Source organism: Echeneis naucrates, chromosome 19 (assembly GCF_900963305.1).
Source record: "Echeneis naucrates chromosome 19, fEcheNa1.1, whole genome shotgun sequence".
Classification (NCBI taxonomy): Eukaryota; Metazoa; Chordata; class Actinopteri; order Carangiformes; family Echeneidae; genus Echeneis; species Echeneis naucrates.
Window position 1 is genome coordinate 6,923,371 of NC_042529.1, and position 19,245 is coordinate 6,942,615.

Genomic DNA, 19,245 nt, shown 5'->3' on the forward strand with positions numbered 1-19,245 from the left:
CAAAAACAAACAACATATCAACAACTCAACATAATTGACAGCTGCATCCATTTGCTTGGTCCAAGCCACCGCCACCCCCCTTCCTTTTTCCACTCTGTTCTTCCAACACCATTTCCTCTTTTAATTATCCCCCAGCAAAAAGATGGAGCACATCAGACGCATCGCGGTAAATCCTGGCCCTGGCACAGGCTCATAGTGGCTCCTGCGTCTGGCAATCCCGATAGAGCCTGTGCGCTGGCAGTGACAAGAGAGAGAGGATGCCTGGAGATTTTCTGACGGAAAGAATGGAGAGGATGATCTCTCAGCAAAAGAGGGGTCCTTATTCTACTCTCGGCGTGGGAGGCTTTTTTGGCAAGCGCTTTCCGATCATACCACATTTTCAGCACCAGATTAGCTTGTCCTCGGGAGCAAAATGCACATAGACCCCTTGTTTACACCTCAGTACCATAGTGTTTTTTGTAATGACTGTTCAGAAAAATAACACATTGGACACACTGCAAGCACGTCTGCTCTCCTATCTCTTCCTACAACATTTTTGGGGTGAGACTTATTGTATATTCCAGGGTCAGAGGGACCGTAGTTTGGACTAAGGGAATATGATTTGTTTTGAATTGAAAGAAGTCTCCTCTGACCTATATATATATATATATATTTTTTTTTTTTTTTTTACTGAATGAATTGCACATTCAGGGAAGCACAGCAACATAGTGGTTACTACTGTCGCCTCACAACAAGAAGGTTGCGGGTGCGGTTCCCGGGCCTTCCTGTCCAGAGTTTCTCCCCATGCTTGCGTGGGTTTCTTCTGGGTACTTTGGTTTCCTCTCACCGTCCAAAGACATGATGTTCGGGTTGACTTGTGACTCTAAATAGTCCGTAGGTCTGAGTACGAGTGTTTGTTTGACTCTCCCTGTGTGTTGGCCCTGTGATGGACTGGCGACCTGTCTAGGGTCCTCACCCAGTGTGAGCTGGGATCGGCTCCAGCACCCCCCGCGGGCCGGAAACAGATAAGCGGTTGAAGACGAACAGATGAATGAATGAATGAATTACACATTCAGATTCTAATTAGGTATCAGATACACAAATTGGGTTTTACTTCTGGAGCCCAGATAGACGAAAAGGTTGCAAGTTAACTAGTGCTGCGATTGCTATCTGTCAAAGTTTCTGCTATCTCTGTGGGGTACACATCAATCACAGAGGTCCCCAATCGACAGTCATTCTCCAGGCTAATAGTGTCATCATCTCCCACGCAATTATACAGATTGCACAATGAGATCCTCGGACACAATGGAGCTCCAAATCGAGCCCCCCACTGTTCCCTTCTCCTTTCCTTTTCTTCCATCATTCTGAGATGAAGAGTCGAATGCTCCACAGCGGGTAGCTTTCTTCTGCTCTGAGGGGAACTGAGGAAGCAGGCAAGGGCCTCTGTGATGTTAGTTTCCCTTCAGGGTGGGGAGAAGAAGTCTTGTAGCACAGCTAAAGACGATCATTTGAGAGCCTGTGAATAAGGTTCCCCTCTGGAAGATACGGAGATGTGGAAAGAGCCATGGTCCCATCTAGTGAATTAAGGTTGGCTGATGTTCCTCAGTGATGAAAATAGGAACAGTGACAGTGATGGGGTTGCTTCCCTCTTTTGGTCGAGAGATTGCACTTCAGTTACATGTTATTCCAACACCAAGCTCAGAGGTCAGCGTGAGCAGCCTCCTCTGAGCTTGTAGCGTCCCACTCAGTGAAACCTCAGCACTATGAACCTTTCCCAACTATATCACATACTATTTTCACAACTATTTTCCAAGCAGAAATGGTTTTCCTGTTATTCAGATGCCCATCAAGACTGAATAAAAAAGATTTTACATGTAATAGGTGCGATAAAAGAAATGGACATATGAAGATATCTAAAGATTGGCTTCTTATATGTTCCGATAAAGCTTTTCCTCCCAGAGTAACTATTTGCTCCAGAAACTCCACAAAACAAAACATCCCATCTGATAATCTGCCACAATTACGCTGCACAGCGTGATGAAAGGATATCAATGATCTACTTATGTCATAGAAAAAGAGTGCAGCTTCAAACATGAAACCTATTGAAGCCTATGAAAGTTTCAAGCCGATGAATGATCAAAGAAGCTAAAGCTTATCAGCGCTGTTCCTTAACACTGAAACAGTGTCATATGGCTCCGGATATGTTACCACAGTAGTTGTGTTTTTGGCCAGGAACATAATGGCTATTGTGCTTTCTGAAAACATTTGCCTTTTTACACAGTTGAAGCTGCAAAAACCACACATAGTGGAGAGGGGGCATGAGCTCTTTATCCTGATGAAAGGCTAAAGGATGAGACTGACCTTTCTGGCATCAGCTGGGCTTTGACAACACAATAGATGGCGGCAACTCTTTCTGGCCTTTTCCCCTTCAGCTCTGGGCTATGCTCACAAGCCAAAGACTCAAGTCCAAACATCTATCATTTTATACAAAGACTCCAATACGCACATGCCCCAAACGCTCCTTTTATATCACTCAAACATGGACACATTCACACAAATGAACACACATGTACTTACACACACACATATACATAGAGACACACAGACAAGCACGCACAAAGAACAGTTCTGCCTGTACATCTGCAAACAAACAAGTCCCGTCTGGCATCATAGTACAACTGCAGGCTATGGAAACAAAAAGAGACAAAAGATCACTGTAGATCACATCAACACAAAAGTTTGACTCAGTCCACAGTATCAGCACCACTTTCCTTTAACAGGAATTGAACAACAATTACAAAGTGACCTCCACTACTGAGCAAATCCTCCAGTTCAGACTCACTTAAAATGGATCTGAATAAAATCTAACAATGTTGCTATCGTCCATGTAAGCAAGGCGAAAAACAGCAAGACCGTGTCCCCTTAAATCACGTAACTGACTGTACACTTTAACAGCTTTGTTGCTGGGGGGCCACACACCTAAAGGGCTTTTGTGTTTTATTTCAAAAGGCTGCACCACAAGGTCATGGTAGAACAAGGGTTATGGAAACACAGAATAGCACTTCTGTAGTGTTGGGGGGGGGGGGTAAATTCTATAGGTAAACTCTAGCAGACAGGAGATAAGTTAGCCATGGGCTGTCAGACAAAGGGCACAGTTGGTATCTGAAAAGGTAAAGAGTAGTAGTCCCTGACGTGCGGGAGGCCTCATCATCAGTGGGAGAGTATAAAAGGACCTGTAAGTGTGTCTGGGGCTATGGTGCGCAAACATCCACTGCCCTCCAACCATGGGAAAGGTATGAGCTCACATGCAGCACAGCAACAGCTTTGAGAAAGAGGGAACGAAAATGAGATTTAAATAAATATCCAATATTGTAACAGGGAAAGAGAATACAGCAAGGGGGAGGTAAGGTAACAAAATGCTAGTTGAGAGGAAAAAGTTAGCTACAAAAAAATAAGATTTATTAGTTTGAGGAAAAACACAGAGCTTGAGTTCCACAATTAAATGCTATCCAAATATAACAATTTAAGCGTTTGTGCGACTGCAAGAATTTCGGACTCTTAATTTTAAAAGCTGACAAATTGAGTTTAAGACTAGATAGGAATGTGGACAAGAAGAGCTGCTGAAATAGTAAATAAGCTTGTTTTAGGGAGAGCAGTGTCCCCTACAGTCCATTCATGTGTATCACAACCAGTAAGTGTATATATCTGGCATTGTCCTGATTAATGTCTGCCTCTCTCTCCTTTTCAAGATTATCTTCTACGAAGGCCGCAACTTCCAGGGACGCCACTGGGAGTGCAGCAGTGACTGCATGGACACCTTCAGGCACTTCAACTGCTGTAATTCCATCCGTGTCAGTGGTGGTCAATGGGTGGCCTACGAGAAGCCCCACTACATGGGTTATCAGTACATCCTGGGCCCTGGCGAGTACCCCGACTACCACTGCTGGATGGGCTTCAACAACTGCGTCCGATCCTGCCAAATGTTCTCCCCCGTAAGTCAATCAAACAGACAGATAGGACCGGTTGTCCCCCATCCCCCGAAAATTCACCTTGTACATCAAATGCTGCTTTAAAAATGGATGTCAATCACTGGCCTTTTGATGTCATTTACAGATACTCGGGTAGGTCATAGCATAAAAGTCTCTGTTGAAAGCCCCATAAGGAGACCCAGTCAGCCTTTAAAAGGAATACGATACCCCCTCATAAGACTCAGTGCCTTCATTCTAATGCTGTTAGTCACATTGAGTGTTTCAGGCAGTTTAGGGGAGCTGAGTCTAATCCTGTCATCCTGCGAGAGAACTTTGGCTCTTTCTTATTGATAGTTGGTGGGTAAAAAGAAAAACAAGTGGTACAGGTACTCACTTGAATTAAAAATGAGGGATCAGCTGAGGACAAAAAGCTCCTCCAAGATGCTCTCCAGGCTTCAAAACTACCAAAATAGCATAGTAATCATGTACCCACTTCTTTCAAATCCAGTACAGAGGATCCTACAGGATGAGGATCTTCAACAGGCCTGACATGATGGGACACATGATGGAGTTCATGGACGACTGCCCCAACGTGTATGAACGCTTCCACTACCGTGACATTTACTCCTGCAACATCATGGAGGGTTACTGGATCTTTTATGAGCACCCCAACTACAGGGGACGCCAATATTTCCTGCGCCCTGGGGAGTACAGGGCCTGTGGTGACTGGGGCTGCCACAACCCCATGGTGGGCTCATTCAGGAGGATGAGGACTCTCATGTAAATTATACACATGCGCAGCTCATATGAACATTAAACTCTTAATCCAAACAACAGTGTCCTTTATGTTATTATTTGAAGTCTCTGTTGCAAGCCCCATAAGGAGACCCAGTCAGTTAAAAGGAATCTCAAACCAGTCTTTTTGTCTTTGCTGCCATGTCCATCCTGACAGTCTGCATGTAGGTTTCTGGTATTCCTGCCGATAAAGGCAAATGTTGCAACTTTTTTTTGTAGGTCTTTGAGAAAGTGCAGCTGTACAGTGTTTTCCATAGACAGAGAGAGCTTTGACAAAGACAACGCAGCTGCAGCAGCTTGCCGGCCCAGAGTGCACTGCAGTCTATAGAGCGTATTGCGCTGACATGACAAAGCTTTGTTTCATGTTTGTAAAGCCGTGATCCCAGCCGGGTCTATAAAGAGGTCCGGTGCAGCGGACATCTGGCCTGGTCTGAATTTAGCACAGTTACAATGGGCAAGGTAAGTGTGCAACTTTAAATATATAGAGGAACAAAAAATTACCTGAAAAATGCTGCAAAGACAAATATTTTTAATTTGTCATATTAACCCATTCAGACCCGCATTTTTTCTTCTGGGCAAAAAAAAAAAAAAAATTCTGACTCCACTCCAAAATAAAAAAAACTAGGGGGGAGGGGGGGGGACAAAAAAAACTAAAGACACATTTTTGCTTACTCATGTTTTTAAATAGTATTTTTTCATGTCCATTCCAATGGACGGTGGGTCCGAATAGGTTAAATGCTAAAAATCTGCAGTTGGAGTGATAATTCAAATGTCTTTGCTGACTGCATTTTCAGAGCTGTTAAGGAATGTAATAAAACATTTGCAAATTGCAAAGAATCATGATTAATCATCAAATTATAGAGTTTGATACTACATGTCTTAACTTTGCTGCTGTTATCTATATGAAAATTCTATGCTTACAAGTACTATGTACAAAAGACCAATCAGTCTGAATGTCTGGAGAGCAGGCGACAGATGATGTAAGATGTTTCTTAGTGTTCCATTTGCATAGCCACGTGGTCACAATGTCCAACTCTCTATCAAACACAGATTATCTTCTACGAAGACAGGAATTTCCAGGGACGTCACTATGAGTGCAGTAGTGACTGTCCTGAGATGCAAAACTTCTTCAACCGCTGTAACTCGATAAGAGTGGAGAGCGGCTGCTGGGTGGCTTATGAGAAGCCCAATTATGGCGGTTACCAGTATATGCTGCACAAGGGCGAGTACCCCGACTACCAACGCTGGGCCGGCTTCAATGACTGCATCCGCTCCTGCCGCATGGTGCCACCTGTGAGTTTCAACTGATGCCCTACCCCGTTTGCGATAAACCCACTAAAAGTTTTTGTTTCAATATAGAAAAAAAAAAATTACACTCAGGAAAAGTTTAGTACAAACAAAAATTTCGTCCAACTTATTCACATAGCCAGGTTATTCTACCTGACTGGTGGAATCAGCATATTCTCTCTTTATTTCTTCCCAAGTACAACGGGAATTACAGGATGAAGATCTTTGAGCGGTCTGACTTTGGGGGCCAGAATTTGGAGCTAATGGAAGACTGCCCAGATCTGCATGAGCGTTTCCATACCCGCGACATCTCCTCTGTTAATGTCATGGAAGGCTACTGGATGCTACACGAACACCCAAATTACAGGGGCCGCCAGTACTTCCTACGTCCCGGAGAGTACAGGAGGCACAGCGAGTGGGGAAGCACCAGCCCCACATTTGGTTCTCTGAGACGTGTCACTGAGATCAACTGATTTCCAGTTGTCACCCCCCATTCAGGCCCACTGTTGAGCTTTCTACCCTCTTGTTACCTAAAGGCCCACAGTGTTTCAATGTGATAACATTGTGTTGTCCAAACCTGAAATTATACAATTTAATAATGAAGGTTTTGCTGCGTCTGATGTTGGGGTCTGGTTTTGTTGTGTTGCTCTGCAATGTTGGGTAAAATTCCTTCCCAACTCAGTTGTCAAGCGATGCTCACAAATAGTGATTTTTTTTTTTTTTGCTTTGGTCGTCCCACAGCAAAATGGTTTTGGCTCACTAGTCCCCAACCTCCTGTCCTACTGGAATCACAATAAATGGAAACTTGATGAATACCAACTAAAGTGAGCCTTTGTTAATTTTCTATTGGTGAATACAGCTGTCACTATCAAAAGATCAGGGGGATAGGGCTTGTCATAAATCTGAGGCATAATTTTCTTTTTAGCCTGGTGATTGAACTTTAGTTTCATCAGGCCACAGAGTTAAACGTAGCTGTAACCACTGAGGTCCTACTAAGACGAAGAGTTTCTACAGTTTGCCACGATATTGTCAATCCACACACAAAGAAAAATTATCAAGGAAACAGAAGCTTATTCTTTGAAGTTCAATATTAAAGACCAAAAAAAAAAAAAAAAAAAAAAAAAAAAGGGGTATCTGAGGATGGGCATGTAGGAGTCTTTATGAGATCACATGGTACACAGTAAGCGCTTTGGGTCCATGAAAGATGCCCATATTAGATCCACATCACAGGGCCAGTGCCAACTCAAAGAGTTGGAGTCAAAGTGGCCTGGTATTAGCCCCAAGCATCAAGCTCTCTCAGAACAAAAAACAAAACCCAGCTCATATCCCTGCTCATGCATTTTTCATCAGCCCAAGATACTCAACCCTTTCAGAAATAAATATCAATTATTGAAATTGTTAATTAGACACTGCGTAATTGGCGACGATATACATGAATAAATAACTTTGACCATTAATTATTGATTCAAAAATTTGAAGCCCAGTGGGGAGTGCATTTGAAAATCTCATAAGATCAAGAACAACAAGAAATATGAGTTCTGGTCTTGAGTAATGTCCAATTAAAGGGTTGTCTGCTTTACTGTACAAGTGCTGTGATTTGCCCTTATCATCCTTCTCATAGGCTATCTCCACGGGTAACAATACCCAACAGCACACCATCAACGGGGCCAACGTGATAACTGATCAGCTGGGGCCTGGGGAATAAGAGATGAGAGGAAATTTACAAACTGGAAGTTAATTTAAGGTCCTTAAGGGGCATCGGGCTTCAAATATTAAACTAATTCTGGAAATATGGCCCTTAGAAGTATATAGAAGCGCAGAAAACAAGTGTTTACAGAACAGGTTTTATTTTAGTTTGAACTTCATTTCTAAACTGGATTAGCAAACAACCTGAAGATATTTTTTTTTGCCGTCAAAATATGTACATAGGAAAATATTTTCTATAGACAGAGGTTGAGCATCCTGAATTGGGCTCTTGCATCTGTCACATTTTATGTTGTATGCTTTTATTTAGAACAGCAAGAAAAATGCATTGACCAAACATATTTTTTGACATTTTGGCGAGTGCGATTCAAACCTTGGGTTTAAGACAATGTCGGGGGCAGAGAGGAGCTTGCAAGATCTAACATACAGCGTAAAGGTTTATTGCTAAGAATATTTTTATGTAAAATTTGCATTGACTTTGGAGTAAAACAGAAGCATCGATGTAAGAAACCTGGCAATGCGAGCCTTGTTTCAAAACAACATACTCCAAAGTGCCCTTTTATTACTTCAGTCAGAAGTGGTGTTAATGCAGCAACTAGAATACTGTTATTGTAGATAATGACTTTGATGCACCTGATATTGTGAAATACAACCGTATAACACTATGCATCAAAGAAACGGTACTCATTGTCCCTGGATTGTTTCTTCTATACCTAAAGTCATTTAGATTATTTTTTTCCCCCGATCCCTTCACACACAAAAAAAAAAAAAAAAAAAAAAAAAAAGAGTGAAATCCGAGTTTTGTTTCTCTCTTCATCTCTGAACCCTTTGGACTCGGTGATGGGAAGCTGATTGAAGGGTAAGTAGTGCGTTTTGGAGAATGAATTCTTTAGATGGTAGGAAAGGGAAAGAAAAGGAAAGAAACAGAAACCAAGAACATACGCCTGTGATTCCATTATTAGTCTCAGTTCTTTCGCCCCCCTTTTTCATTTCTGATGGCTGGATAATTAAACCTCTATAGTATTGTCTTCCATCTTCTTTGCCCCACTTCCAGCAATGTGAATTCCCCTATGGGCAACTTTAAAAAGGCCCTTTTTAGACATCTGTTTTTCAGATCAGTATGACTTTTTTCCCCCCCATTAATTTGTGTTCTTTGTGAAAGTAGAAAGACTAGTGCCAGGACAGAGACGAACATGAACGTGTGAAAATCTTCAACATTTAAATTGCAAAAGAAGAAAGAAAGTAAGAAGAAAATATCCAAATATTCCTTTTCAACATTTTTTTTAATTCTCCAATATTGCTATGAAACAACTCAAACCAATCCTTAAGTGTGCATTGCAAGACATCAGATAAGAGCTCAGAGGCTGGAATGTTACAGAGCTTAATTTAAAAGTGGTTGCGTTTTCCCCTCCAGCTTGAAGGAGGCAGCTTGTCAATTACTGTTCCTGCTCTGACAGAGGCTTTGGGCACCACAAGGAACAAAACAAGAAAAAAGCAAATCATGAAGAAGAGAAGAAAAAAAAAAAAAAAAAAAGAGAGAAAAGAACTTGTAATACTGATCAAATAAATAAAATAGTAAATAAAATGGATGCATGAAAGTTGGAGTACTTGTATTGCTATAAACCACAACTGCTAAATTTAAAAATACTGTATCAAATTCATTTTAATCCTGCAGTTAAGTGTCAATGCAGCAAAGCGGAAACCCACCAGAAATGGTGAAACAAGTTGGTGAAAGTAATATAAAACCAGCATCTTACGTAATCCAAAACACCTGTACATTTACACATGTACAGAAATTAACCTGGAATTACAGCCAGAAAATGAACATTTCGTGGAAACAAAGAGCAGATACAGTACAGTCAAGATCAACCTTGTAGGCACCTAATAATAATAATAATAATACTAATAATAATAATAATAATAATAATAATAATAGTGAATATAAATAGTTTTTTTTTAAGGAACAGATAAGGATAAATAGTGAAGTAAAAAATATTTTAGATTTAAAAATTAGGTATTTTAGTACTGATGATTAAAAATATTATTTATCACTCTTAAATTCAAGAGTGTTCCTGTCCATGGAGTTAATATTGCACCTTGAATTTCACCTACCTGTTCTGTATCAAAGAAAATGGAAAGGTAACTAATATACTATGATCTGTTTAGAACCCAATTCAATATCCTTAATGTATATTATACTGAGATAGCTTAATTAAAAAATGTTTTAATATATATTAAGCACTATTGTTACATGATTATGCCTTCTGAGGTAGAATAAAAAAAAATAAAATAAAAAAAAAACCTCTTAGTGAAAGGACAAAATGGACCATGAGTAATTGTGCATTTCTCTCCATGTGGTGTGTTGCTGTGTTTTAAAACAGATGCTGCTGGCAAACAATGCAAATCATTTTGACCCACATTAAGCCCAAGAGGGTGTGAAAGTTTGTGGTCTAGTTGCTGTCTCTGTGTCCAGCTAAAGGCTGCCCAACAGGCAGGTTTTCATGGAGGAACTTCATAGTACCGTGCTCAGAGAAGTCGGCTGCTGTGTGTCCATCGCCTCTCAGGACCCACTTGGTGGTGAGTAGTCCCTCCAGCCCCACAGGGCCCCGTGCATGGATTCGTGCTGTGCTAATGCCAACTTCTGCTCCTAAAGATGACCAAAAAAAAAAAAAAAAAAAAAGAAAAGAATCTCTATTAATAGATAAATCAAAATGAGTAAGAATATTCAGACTTTTGGGAAAAGGAGAGAGAGAGAAAAACATATGATACTGTGATAACACATACCCAGTCCAAAGCGGTAGCCATCAGCAAAACGTGAGCTGGCATTCCAGAAAACACAGGCACTGTCCAGCTGCTGCAGGAACTGCTCTGCTGTGTCCTCTGTTTAAAAAAAAGTAAAAGCAGCTTATTAGTGCTGCTGGCTTACAAAAAAAAAAAAAAAAAAAAAAAAGCTAAAAAGCTGACAGCCTTCTAGGTATCAACGCAATGTTTGTGACAATTACAAATATTTACCAATGAAGCTGCGCGGAAATAACATTTACATTACTACAACAACTATTTCTATGCCTCTGCCTGTCATTTCAGTAGACACCCAGTGCTTCAAGCATTAAATCCACCCCTAAAAGTGCTTTTACTAACCACAATACGTAAATTAGAAATTAAAAGCTATTTAGATGTAAAATCTTAATCTATTTTATGCTACATATGTATTTTATCATCTATCTATCTATCCATTTGTCTATCTAAATTCTCAGTGACCATTTTTTAGGTTAAGTTACAGAAGTGAAGAACATGGTAATTCATTGAGGTACCTTCTGTGGGCACTAGATGGCAGCAGTACGTCCTCCAGTGCAGGTGAGAAAAATCCTCATGAAGATGTAGGACACCTTTGCTTGCATTTTTCAGATAGCGTTTTCTTATTGAATAATTTTAAATTCCATCTTTCCATTTGTTTTTCCAGCACCCTTATTTTATGGGGATGCTTTTAACGCAAATAAATATTTAATGTTATTCCCAGAAAATTGTTTGGCAAGATGGCAAAATGCAATAGACTGTAACCACCAATCTGCACACGGCACAGAGAGGTTTTTAATCCCAGAGAGGCAGTATGACGGCTCACTTCAAAAGACAAACGTCTCCCAAGAATAATGAGAGGGACAATTCTTTTAAACTGGGTTTTAGAATCCCTTCCACATTCAAAGTGGGCTCTGTCCGCTACATTGGAGTCTCACAGGGAGGCTGCACACTCATCCTGTCAACAAATGTCTCTGCTGATTACTCTGGGTGGCAGAAAGATGGATGGAGAAAAAAAGATTTGCACGTGTGAGAACTACCAGAGAAAACTATGTGAAGAAGACAAGAGTGATCAAGACTGACAGGTGCCGTTTGGAAAAATACAATGGCACTCCATTTAGGGGAAACTTGCAGAGTTGCATGCTGTAACACCATTTTAAGATAATAAATTCAGCAGATCACGTACCATTTTCTGTGATGATCACGTCTGTGTGGGAGCTGCCATATTTGTGGATATGGTCCACAGCCTCGTGCATGCTGTCCACGACTTCCATACAGCACTCTAGATCACTGTACTCTGTCCGTAAAGACTTGGCTTCTGATGGGCTGAATGTCAGGTAGGACGTAAACCGAGGACCTGCATGAATCTTCACCTGGTTAAAAAGAAAAAAAATATCTTATGGTGGATACCATTTATTCCCTTGGGTAAATTTTTTTTGCTGAAAAGTCAAATACAAGTCAAATTCCTTGGTATACCCGCTCAGTGCGCAGCATGTCAATGATTTGGTCGAAAAGTGGGGTCCTCAGGATGTCTCTGTGAATCAGCAGAGTTTCCATTGCATTACATGCAGCTGGGTAGTCACACTTGGAGTCTCTGACTGTAATGAGAAAATATCAGACAATTGCAGGAAATTAAACGACAGTTGTGATTGTACAGACATCTGCAAAACTGCTGTTAATTAAACAGCAGGGAAATTATATATTATATATATTGGCTGACCAATCTTTATAACTTTGTCAATGCTGGCTTCTGCATCAACGTAGACATGGCAGATTCCCTCACTGTGACCCAGCACTGGGATGCCCTTGGCAGCTCGCTGAATGTCCCTCACAAGCTGGGAGGAACCTCGAGGAATAATCAAGTCAATCATCTTGTCCAGTCGACACAGATCTCCCACCTCCTCACGAGTGCTCACCTAGTAACAACAACAACAAAAAAAAAAGAATTTTCAGAAGACAGATGAGCAAAGCTGTTTCTCTCTGGCTGGTTTCTAATTGACCGATTTAGGCTGATGCATTTCCAAATGCTTGAGTCTGTCAGTCGAGGAAACCTTCTACATGTAGCTTGTATTGCCTATTGTTAAATATACAGGAAACAAGTTTTACCAGTTGCACAGCCTCTGTGACTCCGTGCATGGACAGGGCTTCCTGGACAAGCTGGTGGAGAACACGGTTTGTATTGGCTGCCTCTTTTCCTCCCTTCAAAAGGAGGGCATTACCACTGGCTATAGACAATGCTGACACCTGGACAAAAACAAACATCAGCGCTATCAAGGCAGTCATTTCGAGGATGTCCAGCAAAGACTCGTTAACATTACAATGCACAGAAATATTTTTGTAAGGGTTTTCATTTTATGAGATTTTTTTGCAATTTCTAGTTCTTTAAATAGCCAAAAATCAGTTAAAATTTACTCAGTCTTTAAATTGACTGGTTTCCAGTTTTGCCTGGATACCTGTGGCAGGCAGTCTGGTCTGGCCTCAAAGATGACCAGAAGAACTCCAATGGGAACAGTGATTTGCTCCAGCTCCAGGTTGTGAGCCACCCTGGTCCTGCGCAGCACGCGACCAACACTGTCCTGGGCTGCCTCGGCTATTTGTCGCAGACCGATGGCCAAGCTGTTTAGTTTGGATGGTGACAGACTCAGACGCTTAAGCATGGCTGTTGGCAAGCGGCCTAAGGAGGGAGGTAGGGAGAACGAGGTTACACACTCTCAAACACACACTGAGGCCATTTTCATATAGGGAAAGTGACAAAGTCGCCCTCTGCTGGAGTTATATGGACTAAATGTTATTTTTACTTAATTATTGGTTGGCAAGTATACGTAGATAAAAAAAAAAGATAAAATATACTTCTTTTGGGGGGGGGGGGGGGGGACCCAAAGGCCTAAACGTTAATGTTTAAGATAGTGCTAGTGAGCTGCAACCTTTCCCAGAGTGCTGACTTCGACAAAACATCTTCCCCAAACACACAAACTGAGCCCACTATGCGCTCATTACCTGCATTCACAGCTAGGTCCGTGTCCATCTTATTGGCAGCAAGAATCTCATCCTTCTTCTCAGTCAGCAGGTCTGCTAGATGGCAGATGATTTCACTCCTCTAACAACACAAAAATGCAGACAGGTTGAGCATGTACCACGTTTCTACAAGAGATCAGTGTTTCTCTGTGACTGATAAAGGGCAGGCTTCGGTCTAAAGCGCATGCATTTAAATATGAAGTATTTCTTTTGAAATAATAAACTAGGTTTCACCTGGTCTGGGTGAAGAGATGCCAGGGTTCTTCCAGAGTTGCGTGCCATTTCTGTCTGTTGCTCCACAGTTGGGCCTTTAGAAGAAGAAGTCAGTGTGAAGACAGACTTCAGTCAAAGACTTCAAATACAAAGGCTGCAGCTTTGGTTTGGCTGCCAATAAAAGATAAAAGGATGAGTATTTAGCTGAAACATTAGCTGAAATGAACTCACCTGCAGGTTTGATTTCTGAGAAGAAAGTTCCCACTTTTTTGCCTTCCACTATGTCAGTAATGACATGGCCTGTTACTTTAGGGTTGGTTCCATTAGCAATGACCACTGAGGTGCCACCTTGCAGTGCCCACAGAGCAGCTTTGACCTGCAGACAAAGACAGAAAGAAACACACAAGTTGTTACTTATTATGGTTAGGAAAGACCGAAACATTTTTCAGAAGATTTCGCCTCAAGGTCAAGTAAATTTCATCCTCAGCTCCTACGCTCACAGAATTTTTGCAAGTCATTAACATTTGCACTTCTAATCTTTGGTTGGTTATATTTCAAGCACAAGATGTTAAAACCTCTTATTTAAAATTGAGTTATCTCTCCTAGACATTAAGAAATAATTGAAGTAGAGAGGGAAAAAAGTAAAAATCAATAGTATGAAAGTACATCACCCTTTGCTGATTTGACAAATGCCTACTAAGAGATGGCTTTTAACTTGAACACTTTTACAGACTGCTTATGGATTGCTAACGTACTTTGGCTTCCATGCCTCCAATCCCAACTCTGGACTTTGTACCATAAGTGATGGACTGCTGGTCTCCAGGGTAAAAGATGTCAATGAGCTTAGCGTCATCAGTTCCAGGGGGGCTGTTGTACAGTCCTGGAGGAGAGAGGGGGAGATGTTTTTTTTCCCTCCATCAAAAGACATCTGCCCACTGGATCTACAGAATTGATGCTAAATAGACGCACATCCATCACAGTTGTATATGCACAGAACACCTTGTGTCAACTCAGTCAACGTCAAATTCAGACAAATTTAGACATCCTGGCAGAAGGTCTCTGTTTGCCTCTCACATGAATCTCAGTTGACCAGGTCAACTGAGGGTCCCACAATAAGAAGTGCAGACAGATGGTGTTGTTGCCTAACAGCTGATCTAGACTGTTTTCGTGTTAACATACCTTCCACGTCAGAAAGTGCGATGAGCAGGTCAGCCTTCATCTCAACCGCTAACCTCGCTGCTAGACTGTCGTTGTCCTTAATGCTGATGACCTACAGAACCCGGAAACGACAAAAGTGAGCTCCTAAGACAGAAAACCTTTAACAGCCCTTTGAAGTGCAAAATGGATGATAAAAACCGATGCGCCTATGTATTTTTACTTGCTGTGTAACATGTGCTTCTGCTAATGAGCAGTCTTACAAAAAGAAAAAAAACAAAACACACATATTAGGTCCATTTACGTTTCAAAAACAGAGGGGCAAGCAGCAAGTGAGGTGCAATTACTTCCAAGGAAAAGAGGTGTTAGTTACTATTGCACGAGAATGATGGAGAGGAGACATCTACCTACAGAAGTTAGTCCTGGTACCTTCTAACAGTACCTTCTGATCAGTGACAGCATGCACCGTCATCCATCCCCCCCCCTGCATGCACATTCTCTCTGTACCCACATTTACCCCCTGCAGGTCGCTATTGGGCTCCGGCGGGGGCACCACAGCGTCATTGGTGTTGATGATAGGGACAATGTTCATGCGCAGCAGCTCCTGCAGTGTGCTATTCAGGTTCTGCCTTTTTTGGTCATCGTGGAAATCCAGATTTGTCACTAGGATCTGAGGGGGTAGCAGAGATTTAAGAGACTCCATTATGTGAGAGGGAAAGCTTGAATCTGTTACTCTACATAAAATACACATGCCGGTTCACATTTTTGCTATGAAGTAAATATAAGTACCTGGGCAGTGCAAGTGCTGTATTGGGTGAACATGGCCTCGTAAAGGGCCATCAGGCCACTCTGTCCAGCTGCAGCACAGGCGCGGGCCTCCAGTACTGACAGGGACTGCAGCATAAAATCCAGTCAATGTCTGGTTACATTGGTTCTGCTTTTTAGGGAGAGGTTTTAATCAAATCTTGCCATGTCAATACAAGTCTTTGTGTTATATTGTTCATCACCAGGATGAGGTGTGTGTCACCCCCCCCGAAAAAAAAAAGACCAAATGTTTCATTTACACAGGCTTACTGTACATAATGCAAAGATATCATATGGAGGAGACTGGATAACAGCTGACATAATATAAATATCTTAAACTTAAAAGAAGTATTTATTGCAGGTGATTGTGTTGTATAATTTTATATTGCCACTGTTACTGTGTCCATCCATTGTACCTTAAAAAAACAAAACAAAACTGAAAAAACAGTTGACAGTTCTTAGTAGTTCAGTCAGTTTTAACTCACAGAGAGAAACAGCAGCAGTTTGTTCTCTGTGTTGATTTAAACTTTGACATCATCTTAAGCATCAATGCATTCCTCCCACCTTTCCTTACCATGTCTTTGAGCTGATTGTGTCCAGAATGCAGTGCCTGTCGGACACTCTGGGACAGCAGGATCTCGTGTCTTAATCTTTGTTTGCCAAAGGCTACTGCTCCACTGGTGACAATCATCATCTCCCTGCCCTGATTCTGCAGCATGGCCACCTGGATGACAACACAACCAATTAGGAGGAATGGATCACAGCTTGGACTCACAGAGTTCCACAGAATATTTAGCTTTAAAGGGTCAGTTCACCTCAATTGAAACAAAAAAGCTTTTTCCACTAACCAGTGATCGTAAAATCCCATCACGCTGTTCTTTTGTTTTGTCTTTTAGATATTGTCTTCCACACACATCAACATAATACAATGGGATTAAAAGGAGTGCTCAATGTGGAAAAAAAGGCATCAGTTTTCACCGAACCTCCTTTCTGCCAATAAAGAAGGTTTGTTTCTTTATCCTTGTCATCTAGCATTTGATGTACAATAACTAAATGATAGCAACAGTCAATCTGATATGAAGAGATACTAGAACCTAAAGGCAAATGAGAAAGTTGTTTTTTTTTGCCATATTAGTCTAAAGATCTACATTAATGCCAGTAAATGTGGGGGTAAAAAAAAAAAAAAAAAAATCAGATGGTTCTGATGAGTTTCCTCATTATTAAAGATACAGTCGATGTTAAAAAAAGAGTCTGTGCTGGTGCTCACCTGCTCCACAATGGAGGCCAGCCTCCCCAGAGCCAGGCCACATTCATCTCCACGGGTGACTACAGCACTGCCAAGTTTGACTACAATCCTTTTAGCCAGACGCAGTTCACCACGGTGGGCAAAGGAGCTGCCATGGGCCCTGCCCTGGGGAGCTGTGTGCAGGGAAGGGATCAGATGTAGATGGAGAATACATATAATTCATGTTGAAGCTCTTGGTCAAGAGATTTTTCCTTAATTTGTTTATATTGTTTTTTTTGTTTTTTAACTTGTTAATTAGATGGAAATTACTATGGTGCTAATACAGACAAGATTTTTAACTTTGCTTTCAAGAAACAACAAACCCATTACAAGCATCATGTAACAACGCAAACAAGCACATTATGCAGTCTTTTCATTTGATGGATTTCATGGCAGAGGCAAACACTCTAAAACCCTCGTCTACATCCATATGTGACCTAGGAAACAGATAATCACCGCCTTCAAACTGCCACATCAGCAGAGCAAGTAGAAAGCCCCTGCTGACATTACACATCGCTCTGAGCAATGAGGCGCATGAGACAGAGAGAAGAGCCAGTGAGAGAGAGAGAGAGAGACAGAGAAAAGAGAGGGAGAGAAAGAACATGCTCATCTTCATCTTCTTTTGCACTGAAAGCATCAAATATCTCATCCAATGTTTTTTTGGCCTCTAAAAATACTTAAAGGTTCAACCATTCATTGACACAGTCAGAGTGGTGTGAAACTAATGTTGAATTTTACTATCGAGATATTTTTCAATCTTTTTGTTGAATTAGCGGATGAATTGTTTGGTCTATTAAATGTCAAATAAAAGTAACAAATATCCATCAGTTTACTAAAGGGTGCAGTGTTGTTTTAAAAAAAATGCTTGTTTCGTTGCTCCAAAATCATAAATAGTTTAATTTATTATAGCATGAAGGAAAGAAATGCAAAGAATCTGCAAAATCAAAACAGCAAACCTGAAAAATGACTCAAAAAAACCCCCTAACGATAGTTTCCTATTTGTACAATATTCTGTGTTGTCCTGACAGATGACAGCAACAGAGACTTTTCTTTTGTATACACAGATCTGGGCTCAGGAGGCGGCTGTGTTAGCTTTCTTTGAGGTTTGATGCGGTGACTGGACTGATGTCCTTTCTCCCCATGGGCAGAAATAAACAGCTTTGCTTGCCTTGGGTCAGTGGTCTGGTGAGGAGGCCACCTACACGTCCTGGGGAACCCGACGGGATCCGTGAGCAAAGGGTCAACCTCTGCAGCAGCATGGTCACTTTAAAGCCTCTGCTATCAGACAGACGGACAGAGAATGACACACACAATACATTGAATATGGAGACTGTTTAGATTGCAACAGGTAAAATCGATATACCGGCTCCCTGGATGGTGAAGTAATTAAGGTGACTTGCTCTTACTCAAACTGCTGACGTCCCAGTCGATGTTGTCCTGTTTCAAGCCTTCTCTTGAGTTCAGCTCATCTTCTTGATCCCGTCATTCCTTCATTTGGATAGTTTTCCCGGAGGGGGGGTCAGTGTGTGGCCGCAGCTCCTCCCCCGGCCGGCCGGGCGGCTGCTGATGAAACTGCCGCTGTAGCTTACAGCAGCTGGAGAGCTCAAAGACCTCAGCTGAAGTTTGTGGACCTTCGGCCGAGCAGACAGTAAAACACACCAATGTTGTTTGTTTTTGTTTTCTTCCCCGGCAAAAAATACCGCGTAAATTAGCGGCGTTGAAGTGGCAGGAAGTGCGTCATACCGGCCCGGCGAAATGCGGAATAAGAGCGGAAGTGACGTCAGAAAGCTTACGTTTCAAAGTAAAACGCCACGACAGGTAAAATTGGTTTCATTTATTTCCAGTCAGTAATGTAAAAATTTGAAAAAAAAATTGTGAAACAAATTGAGACCACACATTTATATATATATATTGAGAGAGCGAGATATTCAAAAAATAGCTTCAAGAAGATAGATAGATATACAGATGAAAATTATAGTGAGAAAATATATTTCTATACTCAGATAGTCTGGAATGACTGTACATGTTTCTACTGATTACTCCTGATACAGTTTTATTATCTGCACCATGTAACCCAGGCTGATCATTGGGGGAAAGTCTTTTAGAAATGTGTCAGCTCACAAAACTGCCAGCTGGAAGCTGGCTAGTTTATGTATTTTATGCTAAAATGTGTGTGAGCAAGTCTGTGCACCTTATAAATTCCTCTCAATGGCAATGATGCTGAAATTTAAGTTGAGCTGCAGATAA

The 19,245-nt window shown here is 41.4% G+C and overlaps 2 protein-coding genes and 1 pseudogene across 5 annotated transcripts; 2 read left to right on the plus strand and 1 right to left on the minus strand.

The window, feature by feature from the left end:
• Positions 1-257: 257 nt before the first annotated feature.
• LOC115060442 (gamma-crystallin M2-like) lies at positions 258-4,731 on the plus strand (annotated as a pseudogene).
• Positions 4,732-5,451: 720 nt separating this feature from the next.
• crygmx (crystallin, gamma MX) lies at positions 5,452-6,502 on the plus strand. Its single transcript, XM_029528371.1, has 3 exons — positions 5,452-5,458; positions 5,755-6,035; positions 6,227-6,502. The coding sequence occupies exons 1-3, from the start codon at positions 5,452-5,454 to the stop codon at positions 6,500-6,502; spliced, it is 564 nt and encodes a 187-aa protein (XP_029384231.1).
• Positions 6,503-9,317: 2,815 nt separating this feature from the next.
• On the minus strand, positions 9,318-18,682 carry aldh18a1 (aldehyde dehydrogenase 18 family, member A1). Of its 4 annotated transcripts, none has more exons than XM_029527703.1 (18): positions 18,405-18,682; positions 18,167-18,273; positions 16,981-17,132; positions 16,288-16,437; positions 15,699-15,803; positions 15,421-15,579; positions 14,934-15,024; positions 14,510-14,634; positions 13,986-14,130; positions 13,776-13,849; positions 13,524-13,623; positions 12,980-13,200; positions 12,633-12,770; positions 12,247-12,442; positions 12,003-12,124; positions 11,713-11,899; positions 10,518-10,613; positions 9,318-10,380 (listed from the first exon to the last, which is right to left on the minus strand). In XM_029527703.1, exons 2-18 carry the CDS (start codon positions 18,255-18,257, stop codon positions 10,184-10,186), a joined length of 2,349 nt encoding a protein of 782 aa, XP_029383563.1. In that variant the 5' UTR covers positions 18,258-18,273; positions 18,405-18,682; the 3' UTR covers positions 9,318-10,183. The 4 variants fall into 4 exon arrangements, with proteins under 4 accessions (XP_029383563.1, XP_029383564.1, XP_029383562.1 ...); XM_029527704.1 differs by having other exon boundaries at positions 15,427-15,579; positions 18,167-18,276; XM_029527702.1 differs by having other exon boundaries at positions 18,167-18,276.
• Positions 18,683-19,245: the final 563 nt, after the last annotated feature.

Bases quoted from the DNA above. Each gene is read 5' to 3' on its own strand.
- aldh18a1 (XM_029527703.1), bottom strand. From the start codon at position 18,257: ATGCTGCTGCAGAGGTTGACCCTTTGCTCACGGATCCCGTCGGGTTCC. The intron at 17,133-18,166 runs GCAAGCAAAGCT...CCCTGCACACAG, and splicing joins CACCAGACCACTGACCCAAG to CTCCCCAGGGCAGGGCCCAT. The intron at 14,635-14,933 runs GTATGTTAACAC...TCTCTCCTCCAG, and splicing joins CGCACTTTCTGACGTGGAAG to GACTGTACAACAGCCCCCCT.
- crygmx (XM_029528371.1), top strand. The intron at 6,036-6,226 runs GTGAGTTTCAAC...TTTCTTCCCAAG, and splicing joins CCTGCCGCATGGTGCCACCT to TACAACGGGAATTACAGGAT.